At 38.6% G+C, this 20,255-nt stretch overlaps 1 protein-coding gene across 1 annotated transcript; it reads left to right on the top strand.

Annotated features, from left to right (window-relative positions):
* The first annotated feature begins 464 nt into the window (after positions 1–464).
* On the top strand, positions 465–3,763 carry LOC144564360 (uncharacterized). The gene is made up of 5 exons (XM_078313968.1): positions 465–767; positions 891–2,128; positions 2,331–2,528; positions 2,643–2,766; positions 2,909–3,763. The coding sequence occupies exons 1-5, from the start codon at positions 465–467 to the stop codon at positions 3,761–3,763; spliced, it is 2,718 nt and encodes a 905-aa protein (XP_078170094.1).
* Positions 3,764–20,255: the final 16,492 nt, after the last annotated feature.

Raw genomic sequence — 20,255 nt, forward strand, 5'->3', positions numbered from 1 at the left:
ACATAAACTAAGTTTGTGCCTAATTAAATGATGCTCAAATATAGTGTGTATTCTTTATTTTTGATTCAAATATGCTCATCCTCCTTTTAGAGAGATAACTAAGAGAAGAGAAGCAAAAAAGAAAGAAGAGAGAGAAAGAGAAAAAAGAAGAGAAGTATGTGTATTCTAGCCCTGCATACACTTTGACTAACAAACAGAACACATCAAGAGCAATTTTTAAAAGGTTGGATAGGGTGGTGGCAACCCCGCAATGGCTGAGTCAATATGGGGAAGCGCACGTGAATAACCTCCCAAGAATTCATAGTGATCACGCACCAATCCTACTAAGAACAAAAACTGGGCAAAGGAAGACTCGTGGTTTTAAGTTTGAAAACTGGTGGACAAATATAGAAGGTTTTTCAGAAAATTGCAAGCAGTCATGGGTGCCATCTGGAACTCTGACTTGGGATCAAAAAATCCTACTGATGAGGGAAGACATGAGGCACTGGGCACACAGTACACCTACCCCACAAAATAGGATACTGGTAGCACAGGAAAAAATCCTCCAATTCCAATCATTGCATCCGCATGCACAGGATCAGAGAGTTGAGGAAGAATTAATGAAAGAATACAATAGAGCTGAAGATGATCTACAAGAGTACTGGAGACAGCGATCGCGGACTCAATGGCATGTAGAAGGAGACCGAAATACTGCATACTTCCATGCAACCGCAACACACAGGAAAAGGCGGAACTTGATAGCACAGATAGAATCAGAGAGTAGGGAGGTAGTGGCTGATAAGAAGAAAATAACTTAGGTCTTTGTGAGTTATTTTAAAAACTTATATTATGAACCACAAGAAATTGAAAACAGGAATGTGGAGGAATACATTCAAAGCTGCTGTCAACAGGAAGACTCGATCATAGAAGAGACATACCACGTCGAGCTCACAACAACACCTAGCCAAGAGGAGATTCGAGAAAATCTATTTCGGATGGGAGCCGACAAGGCTTCGGGCCCTGACGGCCTCACTGCAAGATTTTTTCAGATGAATTGGGACCTTTTCAAGGAAGACCTGACAAGGGCAATGACCTCCGTCTTTGAAATAGGTCAAACACCCACGAAATGGCTAGCAAGTCACATGATTCTGATACCAAAAATGGATCAGCCAGCGACACCTAAAGAGTACAGACCTATCATGATTAGGAATGTAATCTATAGGCTTCTCATGAAAATTATTGCCTCAAGACTTCAACCCCACATGCAAACCATAATCTCCAAAAACCAAACAGCATTTCTGAAAAATAGAAGTATTGCGGATAATACAATTTTATTGAGAGAAATAATCCAATCTTTCCAGTCAAAAGAGTACAAAGACCAGTCATTCCTACTGAAGGCGGATATTAATAAGGCTTTTGATAAGGTGAGATGGGAGGCTGTGAAATGCTCACTTCATGCCATCAACATGCCAAAGCCTCTGATTGACCTGATCATGACAGCTATGACTTCAAGCCGAGTTCAGATATTGATAAATGGTAGAGGAGACGGTTTCATTAAATCGATAATGGGCTTGAGGCAAGGATATCCCTTATCCCCTTATCTATTTATCCTTGTAATGGAAATGCTTACGAGAAGAATTAACCTTTCAAGGGTACAAGGCAGAATTATAGGTGTTAAATTGGCAGCTACGGCACCAATTTTAACAAATATAATATATGCCGATGACCTTGTTATCATGGGTCAGGCATCAGCAAATGAAACAAAGGAATACAAGAGCATCCTCAATGAATTTGGGAAGAATTCGGGATTATTTGTCAATCCACAGAAATCCAAGATCTGGTACAGCAAAAGGTGTGAAGAACAAAACAAAAACAATGTGAAGCAAGAACTAGGGGCAAGGCCAGCTGCTAGAGGGGAGAAATACTTGGGGATTTTCATGTCAGAAGATAATTCACAGCATGATATGACCCGAAAACTGCTCACAGAAAGGTTTATTGATAAAATGGCCTCATGGAAAACCAACACACTCTCACATGCGGGCCATGCAATCATGATCAAATCAGTCCTTACCTCATTACCTGTATATTATATGTCTATTGAGAAGTTACCAACAAAAACGGTCAAGGAATTGGAATCAACAATGAGACGGTTTTTTTGGGGAAAACTAGACAAAAAACATTATATGGCTCTGATAGGGTGGCATAAGATATGCCGGGTAGAAGAGGAAGGAGGACTAGGGATACGAGATATCACCATGTTCAACATAGTTCTACTACTGAAACTGGTATGGCACATAGCGGCGGGGTCAGATTGTATATGAGTTAGTATCATGTGTGCAAAGTATTGCCAGAAAGGGGGATTATGGGCTGAAAACTCAGCAAGAGGTGGTAGCAAGCTGTGGAAGGAGATACAGAGGCAAAAAGGTTTCTTTAGAGAAACAATTCGGTGGTATATTGGAGAAGGAAACCAAATCACAGCTCTTAATCAACCATGGTTCGAGGGATGGGAAACATGCACAATTCGATGTGACTAGCAAAGGCTCACAAAGGTTAAACAACTATACAACCAGGATCTGAAAATATGGCATGAAAATGTCATAAATGACCTTATGGGGGCAGCAAGCATTACTGAGAATTAAGCAAACAACAAAACCTCCCTCAAGGCAACCGGAAATTGAAGACAGGCTAATTTGGATGGAGAGCAAAAGAGGGATATACACAACAAAGGAAGGGTATCAACTTCTATTTAAACAGAACCAACAACCCATAAACTATAAAGAGGCTCAGGTGACAATGTGGAAAAAAAATTTCAAAATGGAAAAATATACTGCCAAGGATTCGAACCTTCCCGTGGAGGGCAGTTCATGAAGGAATTCCAACCCAAAGCATCATTCACATGAGAATTAGAAATTTGACCTCGATTTGTCAGATATGTGGATCTGAGAATGAAACAATCATGCATACCCTTTTCTTCTGTTCAGCGACTAGAGCTACCTGGTACGCATCCCAATTCGCTCTCCAAGTTGATGGGTTACCGCTAAACTTTGCAATAACGCTATTAGAGATCACAAAAAACATGGATATAAGTCAAATAGAAGCCATCTGTAACATACTAAGGAGCAGATGGAAATCAAGAAATGATGAAATTTTTCAGGGAACTAGAGCCGATCCGATTGCAACCTTATCACGAGCAAAAACACTTGAATACACAAGAGTAAGACCTCAAACAAGGGAAACACAACACCAACAGAACCCCATCCCCATCGGAGTGCCGACTAGTATGGTACTGATACAGGTAGATGGGTCATGGGATATTAAGAAAAATGCAGGAGTAGGAGCAGTTATTTTTGATACACAGGGAAACATGGTGGGAATACAGTTTAGCTACCTAGAAGCACAAGACGCACTAGAAGCAGAGGCAATTGCAATCAACACAATGGTTGAAAGGATTGCCACCTCATGGGACGCTAATGGATCCACAAAATATCAGATCTATACCGACTCAAAAAACCTGACAAAGGCGCTGGCAACAAGGAAGATAGAGGACTTACAATCGTGGAGAGCAACTCAGATAATTGCAAGGACAATGCAGCTAACACAACAGATGGGAGGAAGGTTTGAGATAATCTTTGCAAGAAGAGAATATCTTAACACGGCACACAACCTGGCAAATTGGGCAAGAAGGGAGAAGCAAACTTTCAGCGGCTATCCGAGTGAAGATTTCTGTAGTAGGATGAAAATTGAGCTAACAACAAATCAAGCTCTGTTTTCATATGGGGAATAGCAAGTGAGCTGCAACTCCATAAACCTGCCAAGGATCATGCAACAACACACCTAGCAAGTGAGCTGCAATCCTAGACTCTACAATATGTTTTCTTAGTTTACTATTTTTCTTTTAATTTATTCATAAATTGCTTTTTCAGTAGGTTACTTTTACCAGTATTTCTGTAACAGTAGGACTAGATGTCAATTTAGATTTTTTACATTTGATGTAATGGTAACTTTCTATGATATTAATGCATGCCTACGGGCTTCCTCTCAAAAAAAGAAGAAGAGAATAGTAGAAAGTGAGCGGATTTGAATCCTTTATTTTACATGTTTTTTATACCAAAATGCCTCTCTCTCACCTCGTGACGTTATATCTAATTTTTTTCTATGACTTTAGTGGAGGATTATCTTTTTTTGTATTTTATAACTTTTGACATTTGCATTGTACATTGCACCAAGATCTTTTTACTAAATGTATAGGACACACATAATATGTTTGCATGTTGTCCCTAAGGGGTGTATGCTAATTATGTTTGTATTCTTGCTAACTTAAAAAAAAAAAATTCAAGGTGTTGCCAACTCTATATTTTTATTATTTTAAAATGCCAACTAAAGAAAATTGGTATTTATATGGGTGTTAGATTGGAATGGAAATTTGTTGCTCTTTTCAAGAAAAGTAGAGATTTGTTTTTCTTCATCCAATTATTTATATAATTTCAACGGTTCAGTTTTTAAAGAGAAGAGTAGCGGATTTCATCTTCAAATTTTAATTGTTAAAAATTTATATGAAGTTGTTTCAGAAGAAAAAAACAACATATTTGGTTCCATTATATTTAGTTCAAATTTGGATCATGTAGGGCAGGCAACGACAAAATTAATTCGAGTTGCAATAGGGTTGCAACCAGCCACTTCTCTTGCTATATGGAGACACAACTAGTGTGCTACTAATACCTTCAATTGGAGTGTTAAATTAGGGTTGCAACTACCCTCTTCCCTTTATATTTGGAGACACTACTACAGTGCTACAAATATCTGCAATTGTAGTGTTGTTTTAAGGTTGCAACTTCCATCTTCTCTTGTCATCTGAAGACACTACTAGATTGTTGCATAGACATTCAATTGAAGTGTTGTATATTAAGGTTAATACTACCCTTTTCTTTTGTCATATGGAGACACTACTAGAGTGCTCCAAAGACCTTCAAAATATTGTATTAGGGTTGCAATTACACTCTTCTCTTGGCAAATGAAGACATGCATATCTAAGGCTTAGCCAAAGGTGACTAAGTTGCCTCTATGATTTCAAAATTTTAATTATATATATAAGAATTTAATTGAATTTTAACTTTTTATATAGTTGTTAAAGCTCTATTTTATGGTTGAGAGGTCTTGGGTTCAAATCCCACTCACCACAATTTGTATTTTAATTTTCAGCCACCCCTAATAAAATTTTATAGTTCCGCCCCTGTGAAGAAACTAATAGGGTGCTAAAAAGACCTTCCATTAGGGGGTTGTATTAGGGTTGCAACTACCATCTTCTCTTACCATTTGAAGACACTACTAGAGTGTTGCAAAGACCTACAATTGGAGTACTGTATTTAGATTGCAACCACCCTCTTCTCTTTTCATATGGAAACACAACTAGAGTGCTGGAAACTTCTTCAATTGGAGTGTTGTAATTGGGTTGTAACCACCCTCTTCCCTTACCATATGAAGACACTACTAGTGTGCTACAAATACCTTTAATTGGAGGGTTGTATTAGGATTGCAACTACCCTCTTCGCTTCACATTTGGAGACATTACTAGAGTGCTACAACCCTTCAATCGGAATGTTGTATTAGGGTTACAACTACCATCTTCTCTTGCCATATGGAGACATAATAGTGTGCTGTAAATACCTTCAATTAGAGTGTTGTATTAGGGTTGCTACCATCCTCTTCTCTTATAGAGACACTACTAGAGTGTTATAAACTCCTTTAATTCGAGTTGCAATAGGGTTGCAACCACCCACTTCTCTTGCTATATGGAGACACAACTATTGTGCTACTAATACCTTCAATTGGAGTGTTAAATTAGGGTTGCAACTACCCTCTTCCCTTTATATTTGGAGACACTACTACAGTGCTACAAATATCTGCAATTGTAGTGTTGTTTTAAGGTTGCAACTTCCATATTCTCTTGCTATCTGAAGACAATACTAGAGTGTTGCATAGACCTTCAATTGGAGTGTTGTATTAAGGTTAATACTATCCTTCTCTCTTGCCATATGGAGACACTATTAGAGTGCTCCAAAGACTTTCAGTTGGAGTGTTGTATTAGGGTTGCAATTATTCTCTTTTCTTGCCAAATGAAGCCACCCGTATGATTTCAAAATTTTAATTATATATATAGGTATTTAATTGAATTTTATCTTTTCTAAACTTTTTTATAGTCTAGCTACCCTTAATAAATAACTAATGTTTAGTTGTAGGCTAATGGTTAAATCTCTATTTTATGGTTGGGAGGTCTTGGGTTCAAATCCCACACACCACAATTTGCATTTTAATTTTCAGCCATCCCTAATAAAATTTTCTAGTTCTACCCCTATGAAGACACTAATAGAGTGCTAAAAAGGCCTTTCATTGGAGGGTAGTATTAGGGTTGCAACTACTATAGTGCTGCAAACTAGAGACCTTCTCTTGCCATCTAGAGACACAATGAGAGTGTTGCAAACTCCTTCAATATGAGTATTGTAATTGAGTTGCAACCACCATCTTCTCTTGCCATATGGATACACTACTAGTGTGCTAAAAAGACCTTCAATTGGAGTGTTGTATTAGGGTTGCAACTACATTATTCCATTGCCATTTCGAGACACTACTAGAGTAAAGCAAAGACCTTCGATTGAAGTGTTGTATTAGGGTTGCAACCACCATCTTCTCCTACCATCTAGAGACACTACTAGGTGCTACGAAGGCCAATTGGAGTGTTGTATTTAGGTTGCAACCCCCCTCTTCTCTTGCCATATGGAAACACAACTAGAGCACTGCAAAGACCTTCAATTGAAGTGTTGTATCAGAGTTGCAACTATGCTCTTCCATTGTCATTTCGAGACACTACTAGAGGTGCAAAAACCTTAAATTGGAGTGTAGTATTAGGATTACAACCCCCTCTCTTCTCCTGCCATCTGGAGACACTACTAGGTGCTGCGAAGGCCTTCAATTGGAGTGTTGTATTTGGGTTGCAACCACCCTCTTCTCTTGCCATATGGAAATACAACTAGAGTGTTGCAAACTCCTTTAATTGGAGTGTTATAATTGGGTTGCAACCACCCTCTTCGCTTGCCATATGGAGACACTACTAGTGTGCTACAAATACCTTCAATTGGAGGATTGTATTAGGGATGCAACTACCCTCTTCGCTTCACGTTTGGAGACACTACTAGAGTGCTGCAAAGACCTTCAATTGAAGTGTTTTACTAGGGTTGGAATTACCCTTTTCTCATGTCATCTGGAGACACTACAAGTGTGCTGTAAACACCTTCAATTAGAATGTTGTATTAGGGTAGCAACCACCCACTTCTCTTGCCATCTGGAGACACTACTAGGGTGCTGCAAACTCCTCCCATTGGAGTGTTGTAATATAGTTGCAACCACCATCTTCTCTTGCCATATGAAGACACTACTAGTGTGCTGTAATTACCTTCAAACTGAGTGTTGTATTAGGGTTACAACTACCCTCTTCCTTTACTATTTGGAGACACTACTATAGTGCTGCAAAGACCTTCCATTAGAGGGTTGTATCGGGGTTGCAACCATTCTCTTCTCTTGCCATCTGGAGACACAACTAGAATACTACAAACTCCTTCAACTGGGTGTTGTACTAGGGTTGCAACCACAAACTTCTTTTGCCATATGGAGACACTACTAGTGTGCTTCATAGACCTTCAATTGGAATGTTGCATTAGGGTTGCCACTACCCTCTTTTATTGCCATATTAAGACATTACTAGATTGCTGCAAACACCTTCAATTGGAGTGTTTCTATTAGCGTTGCAACCACTCTCTTCTCTTGCCATATGGAGACACTACTAGTGTGCTGTAAACACCGTCAATTAGAGTGTTGAATTAGGGTTGCAACCACCATCTTCTCTTTACATCTGGAGACACTACTAGAGTGTTGCAAACTCCTTCAATTCGAGTGTTGTAATAGGGTTGCAACCACATACTTCTCTTGCTCTATGGAGACACAACTATTGTGCCTACTATACCTTCAATTAGAGTGTTAAATTACGGTTGCAACTACCCTCTTCCCTTAACATTTGGAGATACTAGTAGAGTGCTACAAAGTTCTTCAATTATAGAGTTGTTTTAGGGTTGCAAATACCATCTTCTCTTGCCATTTGAAGACAATACTAGGGTGTTTCATAGACATCCAATTGGAGTGTTGTATTAGAGTAAATACTACCCTTTTCTCTTGCCATATAGAAATACTACTAGAGTGCTCCAAAGACCTTCAATTGGAGTGTTGTATTAGGGTTGCAATTACCCTCTTCTCATGCCAAATGAAGACAGTAATAAAGTGCTAAAATGACCTTCCATTCGAGGGTTGTAATGGGGTTGCAACCACCCTCTTCTCTTTCCATCTGGAGACACAACTTGAGTGCTACAAACTCCTTCAATATGAGTGTTGTAGTTGGGTTGCAACCATCCCCTTCTCTTACCATAAGGAGACACTACTAGTTTGCTACAAAGACCTTCAATTGGAGTGTTGTATTAGGGTCACAACTACCCTCGTTCCTCCCCATTTAGAGACACTACTAGAGTGCTGGAATGACCTTCAATTGAAATGTTGTATTAGGCTTGCTACTACCCACTTCTCCTGCCATATCAAGACATTGCTAGATCGTTACAAACACCATCAATTCGAGTGTTGTAATTGGGTTGCAACCACCATCTTCTCTTACCATATAGAGACACTACTAGTGTGTTACAAATATCTTCAATTGGAGGGTTGTATTAGGGTTGCAACTACTCTCTTCCTTTAACATTTGGTGACACTACTAGAACACTGCAAATACCTTCAATTGGAGAGTTTTATCAGGGTTGCAATTACCCTTTTGTCATGCCATATGGAGACACTAATGGTGTGCTACAAATACTTTCAATTGGAGTGTTGTATTACGATTGCAACTACCCTATTCTCTTGCCATATCAACAAACTACTAAATTATTGCAAACATCTTCAATTTGAGTGTTATATTAGGGTAGCAACCACCCTCTTCTCCTGCCATCTAGAGACACCATTAGGATTTCGTAAACACGTTCAATTCGAGTGTTGTATTGGGGTGCAACCATCTTCTCTTGCCATCTAGAGACACAACTAGAGTGCTGCAAACTCCTTCAATATGAGTGTTGTAATTGGGTTACAACCACCATCTTCTCTTGCCATATGGAGACGCTACTAGTGTGCTATAAAGACATTCAAATTGAGTATTGTATTAGGGTTCCAACTATTATCTTCTCTTGCCATCTGAAGGCACTACAAGAGTGATGCATATACCATTAATTAAAGTGTTGTTTTAGGGTTTCTACTGTCCTTTTCCCTTGCCATATAGTGACACTGCTAGAGTGCAACAAAGACCTACAATTGAAGTGTTGTCTTAGGGTTGCAAATACCTTCTTCTCTTGCCATATGAAGACACTATTAGAGTGTTACAAAGACCTTCAATTAGAGTGTTGTATTAGAGATGCAATTACCATCTTCTCTTGTCGTATGGAAACACTAATGGTGTGCTGCAAAGACTTTAAATCTGAATGTTGTATTAGGGTTACAACTACCCCCTTCTCTTACCATCTGGAGACACTACTAGAGTGTGACAAAGACCTTCAATTGGAGGGTTGTATTGGAGTTGGATCCACACTCTTCTCTTGCCATCTGGAGACACAACTAGAGACAAACTCCTTCAACTGGAGTGTTATAATAGAATTGCAACCACCCACTTCCCTTGCCATATGGAGACACTAGTAGTGTGGTTTTAGTGGAGCACACTAATTGAAAGTGTTTGGAGCACACTAAACACCTTCAATTAGAGTATTTGGAGCACACTAAAACCTAATACAACTTCTAGAGTGCTCCAATTGAAAGTGCTTGGAGCAAACTACTAGAGTCCTACAAACTCCTTCATATGGAGTACACTAAACACCTTTAATTAGAGTGTTGTATTAGGGTCATAAATGCCCTATTATCTTGCCATTTGGAGGCACTATTAGAGTGCTCCAAACACCGTCAATTGGAGTGTTATATTATGGTTGTAAATGCTCTATAATATTGCCATATAGGGACACTAGCAGGGTGCTCTAAACACTTTCAATTTGAGTGTTGTATTAGGGTTGTAAATGCCATATTATCTTCCCACCTAGAGAAACTGCTAGAGTGCTCTAAACACCTTCAATTATAGTGTTGTGTTAGGGTTGTAAATGCCCTATTATCTTGCCATTTGGCGACACTACTAGAGTGCTTCAAACACCTTCAATTGGAGTGTCGTACTAGGGGTGTAAATGCCCTATTATCTTGCCATATAAAAACACTACTAGAGTGTTCCAAACACCATGAATTTGAGTGTTGTGTTAGGGTTGTAAATGTCATGTTATCTTTCCATCTGGAGAAACTACTAGAGTGCTCCAAACACCTTCAATTGTAGTGTTGTGTTAGGGTTGTAAATGCCCTATTATCTTGCCATTTGGAGACACTACTAAAGTGCTCCAAACGCCTTCAATTAGAGAGTTGTATTAGGGTTTTAAATGCACTATTATCATCCCATTTTAAGACACTACTGAAGTGCTCCAAACACCGTCAATTGGAGTGTTGTGTTACGGTTGTAAATGCACTATTATCTTGCCTGTAGATACACTACTAGAGTACTTCAAACACCTTCAATTGGTGTGTTGTATTAGGTTTCTAAATGAACTATTATCTTGCCATTTTGAGACACTACTAGAGTGCTCCAAAGTCCTTCAATTGGAGTGTTGTATTAGGGTTGTAAATGCACTATTATCTTGCCATTTGTAGACAGTTCTAGAGTGCTCCAAACACCGTAAATTAGAGTGTTGTATTAGGGTTGCAAATACCCTATTATCTTGCCATATGGAGATACTAATATAGTGCTCCAAACACCTTCAATTGGAGTGTTGTATTAGGGTTGTAGATGCTCTATTATCTTGTCATATAGATACACTACCAGAGTGCTCCAAACACCATTAATTGGAGTGTTGTATTAGGGTGGTAAATGCCCTATTATCTTGTCATATAGAGACACTACAAGAGTGCTCCATATACCATCAATTGGAGTGTTGTATTAGGGTTGCCAATGCCCTATTATCTTCCCAAATGGAGACACTTCTAGAGTGCTCCAAATACCTTCAATTGGAGTGTTTTATTAGGGCTGTACATGCTCTATTATCTTGTCAGTTAGATACACTACTAGAGTGCTCCAAACACATTTAATTAGAGTGTTGTATTAGGGTGGTAAATGCCCTATTATCTTGCCATATATTGTATTAGAGTTGTCAATGCCCAATTATCTTGCCAAATGGAGACACTTCTAGAGTGCTCCAAACACCTTCAATTGGAGTGTTGTATTAGGGTTGTAAAAGCTCTATTATCTTCTCATATAGATACACTACTAGAGTGCTCCAAACACCTTTACTTAGAGTGTTGTATTAGGGTGGTAAATGCCCTATTATCTTGCCATATAGAGACACTACTAGAGTGCTTCATATACCATCAATTGGAGTGTTGTATTAGGGTTGCCAATGCCCTATTATCTTCCCAAATGGAGACACTTCTATAGTGCTCCAAACACTTTCAATTGGAGTGTTTTATTAGGGCTGTACATGCTCTATTATCTTGTCATTTAGATACACTACTAGAGTCCTCCAAACACATTTAATTAGAGTGTTGTATTAGGGTGGTAAATGCCCTATTATCTTGCCATATATTGTATTAGAGTTGCCAATGCCCTGTTATCTTACCAAATGGAGACAATTCTAATGTACTCCAAAAACCTTCAATTGGAATGTTGTATTAGGGTTGCAAATGCCCTATTATCTTGCCATATAGAGACACTATTGGTGTGCTCCAAACACTTTCAATTGGAGTGTTGTATTAGGGTTGTAAATGCAATATTATCTTGCCATATAGGGACACCAGCAGAGTGTTCCAAACACTTTCCATTAGAGTGTTGTATTAGGGTTAAAAATGTGTTATTATCTTGCTATTTGGAGACAATACTAGAGTGCAACAAACACTTTCACTTGGAGTATTGTATTAGGGTTGTAAACGCCTTATTATCTTGCCATATAGATACACTACTAGAGTGCTCCAAGCACCTTCAATTGGAGTGTAGTATTAAGCTTGTAAATGCCTTATTATCTTGCCATATTGATACAGTACTAGGGTGCTCCAAACACCTTCAAGTGGAGTGTTTTTACTAGGGCTTTAAATGCCCTATTAACTTGTCATGTATAGACACTATTGGAGTGCTCCAAACACCATCAATTAGAGTATTGTATCAGGGTTACAAATGCCGTATTATGTTGCTATAGAGACACCAGCAAATTGCTCCAAACACCATCAATTGGAGTATTTTACAAGGGTTGTAAATTCCCTATTATCTTGAAACCTGGAGACACTACTAAAGTGCTCCAAACACCTTCAATTGGAGAGTTGTATTAGGGTTTTAAATGCACTATTATCATCCCATTTTAAGACACTACTGGAGTGCTCCAAACACTGTTAATTGGAGTGTTGTATTATGGTTGTAAATGCTATAATATCTTGCCATATAGGGACACCAACAGAGTTCTCCAAACACTTTCAATTGGAGTGTTGTATTAGGGTTGTAAATGCGTTATTATGTTGCCATTTGGAGGCACTACTAGAGTGCACTAAACACCTTCAATTAGAGTGTTGTATTAGGGTTGTAAATGCCATATTGTCTTGCCATTTGGCGACACTACTAGAGTGCTTCAAACACCTTCAATTGGAGTGTTGTATTAGGGGTGTAAATGCCCTATTATCTTGCCATATAAAAACACTACTAGAGTGCTCCAAACACCATGAATTGGAGTGTGGTGTTAGGGTTGTAAATGCCCCGTTATCTTCCAATATGGAGAAACTTCTAGAATGCTCCAAACACCTTCAATTGTCGTGCTGTGTTAGGGTTGTAAATGCCCTATTATCTTGCCATTTGAAGACACTACTAGAGTGCTTCAAACACCTTCAATTAGAGTCTTGTCTTTGGGGTTTAAATGTCCTATTCATTTGCCATATAGAAACACTACTAGAGTGCTCGAAACACTTTCAATTGGAGTGTTGTGCTAGGGTTGTAAATGCACTATATTCTTGCCATTTGGAGAAACCACTAGAGTGCTCCAAACACTTTCAATTGGAGTGTTGTGTTAGGGTTCTAAATGCACTATTATCTTGCCATATAGATACACTACTAGAGTGCTCCAAACACCTTCAATTGGTGTGTTGTATTAGGGTTCTAAATGAACGATTATCTTGCCATTTTGAGACACTACTAGAGTCCTCGAAAGTCCTTCAGTTGGAATGTTGTATTAGGGTTGTAAATGCACTATTATCTTGCCATTTGTAGACAGTACTAGAGTGCTCCAAACACCGTCAATTATAGTGTTGTATGAGGGTTGCAAATGCCCTATTATCTTGCCATATGGAAACACTACTATAGTGCTCCAAACACCTTCAATTGGACTGTTGTATTAGGGTCGTAGATGCTCTATTATCTTGTCATATAGATATACTACCAGAGTGCTCCAAACACCTTCAATTGGAGTGTTGTATTAGGGTGGTAAATGCCCTATTATATTGTCATATAGAGACACTACAAGAGTTCTCCATATACCATCAATAGGAGTGTTGTATTAGGGTTGCAAATGTCCTATTATCTTGCCAACACTTCTAGAGTGCTCCAAACACCTTCAATTAGAGTGTTGTATTAGGGTTGCAAATGCGCTATTATCTTGCCATATAGAGACACTATTAGAGCGCTCCAAACACATTCAATTGGAGTGTTTTATTAGGGTTGTAAATGCACTATTATCTTAACATATAGGGACATCAGCAGAGTGTTCCAAACATTTACCATTGGAGTGTTGTATTAGGGTTAAAAATGTGCTATTATTTTGCCATTTGGAGACACTACTAGAGTGCACCAACCACCTTCAATTGGACTGTTGAATTAGGGTTGTAAATGCCCTATTATCTTGCCATTTGGAGACACTACAAGAGTGCTCCAAACACCTTCAATTGGAGTGTTGCATTAGGGGTGTAAATACCCTATTATCTTGCCATATAGAAACATTACTAGAGTGCTCCAAACACCTTGAATTGGAGCATTGTATTAGGGTTGTAAATGCCTTATTATCTTGCCATTTGGAGACACTACTAGAGTGCTTCAAACACCTTCAATTAGAGTCTTGTATTACGGGTGTAAATGCCCTATAAATTTGCCATATAGAAACACTACTAGAGTGCTCTAAGCACTTTCAATTGGAGTGTTGTGTTAGGGTTGTAAATGCACTATATTCTTGCCATTTGGAGAAACAACTCTCCAAACACTTTCAATTGGAGTGTTGTGTTAGGGTTCTAAATGCACTATTATCTTGCCATATAGATACACTACTAGAGTGCTCCAAACACCTTCAATTGGTGTGTTGTATATTAGGTTTCTAAATGAACTATTATCTTGCCATTTTGAGACACTACTAGAGTGCTCCAAAGTCCTTCAGTTGGAGTGTTGTATTAGGGTTGTAAATGCACAATTATCTTGCCATTTGTAGACAGCACTAGAGTGCTCCAAACACCGTCAATTAGAGTGTTGTATTAGGGTTGCAAATGCCCTATTATCTTGCCATATCGAAACACTACTATAGTGGTGCAAACACCTTCAATTGGAGTGTTGTATTAGGGTTGTAGATGCTCTATTATCTTGTCATATAGATACACTACCAGAGTGCTCCAAACACCTTCAATTGGAGTGTTGTATTAGGGTGGTAAATGCCCTATTATCTAGTCATATAGAGACACTACAAGAGTGCTCCATATACAATCAATTGGAGTGTTGTATTAGAGTTGCCAGTGCCCTATTATCTTCTTGCCAACACTTCTAGAGTGCTCCAAACACTTTCAATTGGAGTGTTGTGTTGGGGTTGTAAATGAACTTTATTGTTGCCATTTGGAGACACTACAAGAGTGCTCCCAACACCTTCAATTGGAGTGGTGTATTAGGGTTGTAAATGCACTATTATCTTGACATATAGAGACACTACTGGAGTGCTCCAAACACCGTCAATTGTCAATTGGAGTGTTGTATGATGGTAGTAAATGCTATATTATCTTGCCATATAGGAACACCAGCAGAGCGGTCCAACCACGTTCAATTGGGGTGTCATTTTAGGGTTGTAAATGCCCTATTATCTTACCATTTGGAGACACTACTAGAGTGCACCAAACACCTTCAATTGGAGTGTTGTATTAGGGTTGTAAATGCCTTATTATCTTGCCATATAGATACACTACTAGAGTGCTCAAAGCACCTTCAATTGGAGTGTTGTATTAAGGTTGTAAATGCCCTATTATCTTGCCATATAGATATAGTACTAGGGTGCTCCAAACACTTTCAATTGGAGTGTTGTACTAGGGCTGTAAATGCCCTATTAACTTAGCATGTATAGACACTACTAGAGTGCTCCAAACACCATCAATTATAGTGTTGTATTAGGCTTGCAAATGCCGTATTATGTTGATATATAGTGACACCAGCAGAGTGGTCCAAACACCTTCAATTGGAGCATTTTACATGGGTTGTAAAAACCCTATTATATTGAAATCTGGAGACACTATTGAAGTGCTCCAAACACCTTCAATTGGAGAGTTGTATTAGGGTCGTAAATGCTCTAGTATATTGCCATATAGGGACACCAGTAGAGTGCTCCAAACCCTTTCAATTGGAGATTTGTATTAGTGTTGTAAATGCGCTATTATCTTGACATATAGAGACACTATTGGAGTGCTCCAAACACCGTCAATTAGAGTGTTGTATTATGGTTGTAAATGCTCTATTATCTGGCCATATAGGGACACCAGCAGAGTGCTCCAAACACTTTCAATTGGAGTGTTGTATTAGGGTTGTAAATGCGCCATTATCTTACCATATGGAGACACTTCTAGAGTTCTCCAAACATCTTCAATTGGAGTGTTGTATTAGGGTTGTAAATGCTCTATTATCTTCTCATATAGATACACTACTAGAGTGCTCCAAACACCTTTAATTACTGTGTTGTATTAGGGTGGTAAATGCCCTATTATCTTGTCATATAGAGACACTTCTAGAGTGCTCCATATACCATCAATTGGAGTGTTGTATTAGGGCTGCCAATGCCCTATTATCTTACCAAATGGAGACAATTCTAGAGTATTCCAAACACCTTCAATTGGAGTGTTGTATTAGAGTTGCAAATGCCCTATTATCTTGCCATATAGAGACACTATTGGTGTGCTCCAAACACTTTCAATTGGAGTGTCGTATTAGGATTGTAAATGCACTATTATCTTGCCATATAGGGACACCAGCAGAGTGATCCAAACAATTTCCATTAGAGTGTTGTATTAGGGTTAAAAATGTGCTATTATCTTGCCATTTGGAGACAGTACTAGAGTGCACCAAACACCTTCAATTGGAGTGTTGTATTAGGGTTGTAAATGCCTTATTATCTTGCCATATAGATACACTACTAGAGTGCTCCAAGCACCTTCAATTGGAGGGTTGTATTAAGCTTGTATTGCCTTATTATCTTGCCATATTGATACTGTACTAGGGTGTTCCAAATGCCTTCAAGTGGAGTGTTGTACTAGGGTTGTAAATGGAACCATTAATTAGAGTATTGTATCAGGGTTATTATCTTTCTATATAGAGACACCAGCAGAATGCTCCAAGCACCTTCAATTGGAGTATTTTACGTGGGATGTAAATGCCCTATTATGTTGAAATCTGGAGACACTACTAAAGTGCTCCTAACACCTTTAGTTGAAGAGTTGTATTAGGGTTTTAAATGCACTATTATCTTCCCATTTTAAGACACTACTGGAGTGCTCCAAACACCGTCACCATCAATTAGAGTGTTGTATTATGGTTGTAAATGCTCTAATATCTTGCCATATAGGGACACTAAAAGAGTTCTCCAAACACTTTCAATTGGAGTGTTGTATTGGGTTGTAAATGCGTTATTATATTGTCAATTGGAGACACTACTAGAGTGCACGAAACACCTTCAATTAGAGTGTTGTATTAGGGTTGTAAATGCCATATTATCTTGCCATTTGGCGACACTACTAGAGTGCTTCAAACACCTTCAATTGGAGTATTGTATTAGGGGTGTAAATGCCCTATTATCTTGCCATATAAAAACATTACTAGAGTGGTCCAAACACCATGAATTGGAGTGTTGAGTTAGGGTTGTAAATGCCCTGTTATCTTCCCATCTGGGGAAACTACTAGAGTGCTCTAAACACCTTCAATTGTAGTGCTGTGTTAGGGTTGTAAATGCCCTATTATTATCTTGCCATTTGGAGACACTACTAGAGTGCTTCAAATACCTTGAATTAGAGTATTGTATTAGGGGTGTAAATGCCATATTATCTTGCCATATAGAAACACTACTAGAGTGCTCTAAACACTTCCAATTGGAGTGTTGTGTTAGGGTTGTAAATGCACTATATTATTTACATTTGGAGAAACTACTAGAGTGCTCCAAACACCTTCAATTGGAGTGTTGTGTTAGGGTTCTAAATGCAATATTATATTGCCATATAGATACACTACTAGAGTGCTCCAAACACCTTCAATTGGTGTGTTGTGTTAGGGTTGTAAATGAACTATTATCTTTCCATTTTGAGACACTACTAGAGTGCTCCAAAGTCCTTCAGTTGGAGTGTTGTATTAGGGTTGTAAATGCACTACTATCTTGCCATTTGTAGAGACAGTACTAGAGTGCTCCAAACACCGTCAATTAGAGTGTTGTATTAGGGTTGCAAATACCCTATTATCTTACCATATGGAGACACTACTATAGTGCTCCAAACACCTTCAATTGGAGCGTTGTATTTGGGTTGTAGATGCTCTATTATCTTGTCATATAGATACACTACCAGAGTGCTCCAAACACCATGAACTGGAGTATTGTATTAGGGTTGTAAATGCCCTATTAACTTCCAATTTGGAAAAACTACTAGAGTGCTCCAAAAACCTTCAATTGGAGTGTATTATTAGGGTTGTAAATACCCTATTATCTTGCCATATAGATACAATACTAGAGTGTTCCAAAGACTTACCATTGGAGTGTTGTATTAGGGTTAAAAATGTGCTATTATCTTGCAATTTGGAGACACTAGTAGAGTGCACCAACCACCTTCAATTGAAATGTTGAATTAGGGTTGTAAATGCCCTATTATCTTGCCATTTGGAGACACTACAAGAGTGCTTCAAACACTTTCAATTGGAGTGTTGCATTAGGGGTGTAAATGCCCTATTATCTTGCCATATAGAAATATTACTAGAGTGCTCCAAACACCATGAATTGGAGTGTTGTATTAGGGTTGTAAATGCCCTATTAACTTCCAATTTGGAAAAACTACTTGAGTGGTCCAAACACCTTCAATTGGAGTGTATTATTAGGGTTGTAAATGCCCTATTATCTTGCCATATAGATACAATACTAGAGTGCTCCAAACACTTTCAATTGGAGTGTTGTGTTAGGTTGTAAATGAACAATATTCTTGCCATTTGGAGACACTACAAGAGTGCTCCCAACACCTTCAATTGGAGTGGTGTATTAGGGTTGTAAATGCACTATTATCTTGACATATAAAGACACTACTGGAGTGCTCCAAACACCGTCAATTGGAGTGTTGTATGATGGTAGTAAATGCTATATTATCTTTCCATATAGGGACACCAGCAGAGGGGTCCAACCACTTTCAATTGGGGTGTCGTTTTAGGGTTGTAAATGCCTTATTATCTTGCCATATAGATACACTACTAGAGTGCTCCGGACACTTTCAATTGGAGTGTTGTATTCGGGTTGTAAATGTACTATTATCTTGACATATAGAGACACTACTGGAGTGCTCCGAACACCGTCAATTGGAGTGTTGTATTAAGATTGTAAATGCCCTATTATCTTGCCATATAGATATAGTTCTAGGGTGCTCCAAACACCTTCAATTGGAGTGTTGTAGTAGGGCTGTAAATGCCCTATTAACTTACTATGTATAGACACTACTAGAGTGCTCCAGAAACCATCAATTAGAGTGTTGTATTAGGGTTGCAAATGCCGTATTATGTTGATCTATAGTGACACCAGCAGAGTGGTCCAAACACCTTCAATTGGAGCATTTTACATGGGTTGTAAAAGCCCTATTATCTTGAAATCTGGAGACACTACTGAAGTGCTCCAAACACCTTCAATTGGAGAGTTGTATTAGGGTCGTAAATGCTCTAGTATATTGCCATATAGAACACTCCAATTGACAATCTTACTAGAGTGCTGTGTTGGGGTTGTAAATGCCCTATTATCTTTCCATTTGGAGACCCTACTAGAGTGCTTCAAACACCTTCAATTGGAGTGTTGTATTCGGGGTGTAAATGCCCATCTTGCCATTTAGATACTACAATACTAGAGTGCTCGAAACACTTTCAATTGGAGTGTTGTGTTATGGTTGTAAATGAACTATATTCTTGCCATTTTGAGACACTACAAGGGTACTCCAAACACCTTCAATTGGAGTGTTGTATTAGGGTTGTAAATGCACTATTATCTTGAGATATAGAGACACTACTGGAGTGCTCCAAACACTGTCAATTAGAGTGTTGTATTATGGTTGTAAATGCTCTATTATCTGGCCATATAGGGACACCAGCAGAGTGCTCCCAACACTTTCAATTGGAGTGTTGTATTAGGGTTGTAAATGCGCCATTATCTTGCCATTTGGAGACCTACTAGAGTGCTTCAAACACCTTCAATTGGAGTGTTGTATTGGGGGTGTAAATGCCCTATTATCTTGCCATATAGAAACACCACTAGCGTGCTCCAAACACCATGATTTGAAGTGTTGTATTAGGGTTGTAAATGTCATATTATCTTCCCATCTGGAGAAACTACTAGAGTGCTCGAAACACATTCAATTGTAGTGTTGTGTTAGGGTTGTAAATGCCCTATTATCTTGCCATTTGGAGACACTACTAGAGTGCTTCAAACACCTTCAATTAGAGTCTTGTATTAAGGGTGTAAATGCCTTATTAATTTGCCATATAGAAACACTACTGGAGTGCTCTAAAGACTTTCAATTGGAGTGTTGTGTTAGGGTTGTAAATGCACTATATTCTTGCTATTTGTAGACAGTACTAGAGTGCTCTAAACACCATCAATTAGAGTGTTGTATTAGGGTTG

The sequence above is a fragment of the Carex rostrata genome, chromosome 1 (assembly GCF_964058835.1).
Source record: "Carex rostrata chromosome 1, lpCarRost1.2, whole genome shotgun sequence".
Taxonomy (NCBI): domain Eukaryota; kingdom Viridiplantae; phylum Streptophyta; class Magnoliopsida; order Poales; family Cyperaceae; genus Carex; species Carex rostrata.

Coding starts and splice junctions, on each gene's coding strand:
- LOC144564360 (XM_078313968.1), top strand. CDS start 465: ATGAGGGAAGACATGAGGCACTGGGCACACAGTACACCTACCCCACAA. Junction 768..890: donor TAGAATCAGAGAGTAGGGAG/GTAGTGGCTGAT, acceptor TGCTGTCAACAG/GAAGACTCGATCATAGAAGA. Junction 2,529..2,642: donor ACTAGCAAAGGCTCACAAAG/GTTAAACAACTA, acceptor ACCTCCCTCAAG/GCAACCGGAAATTGAAGACA.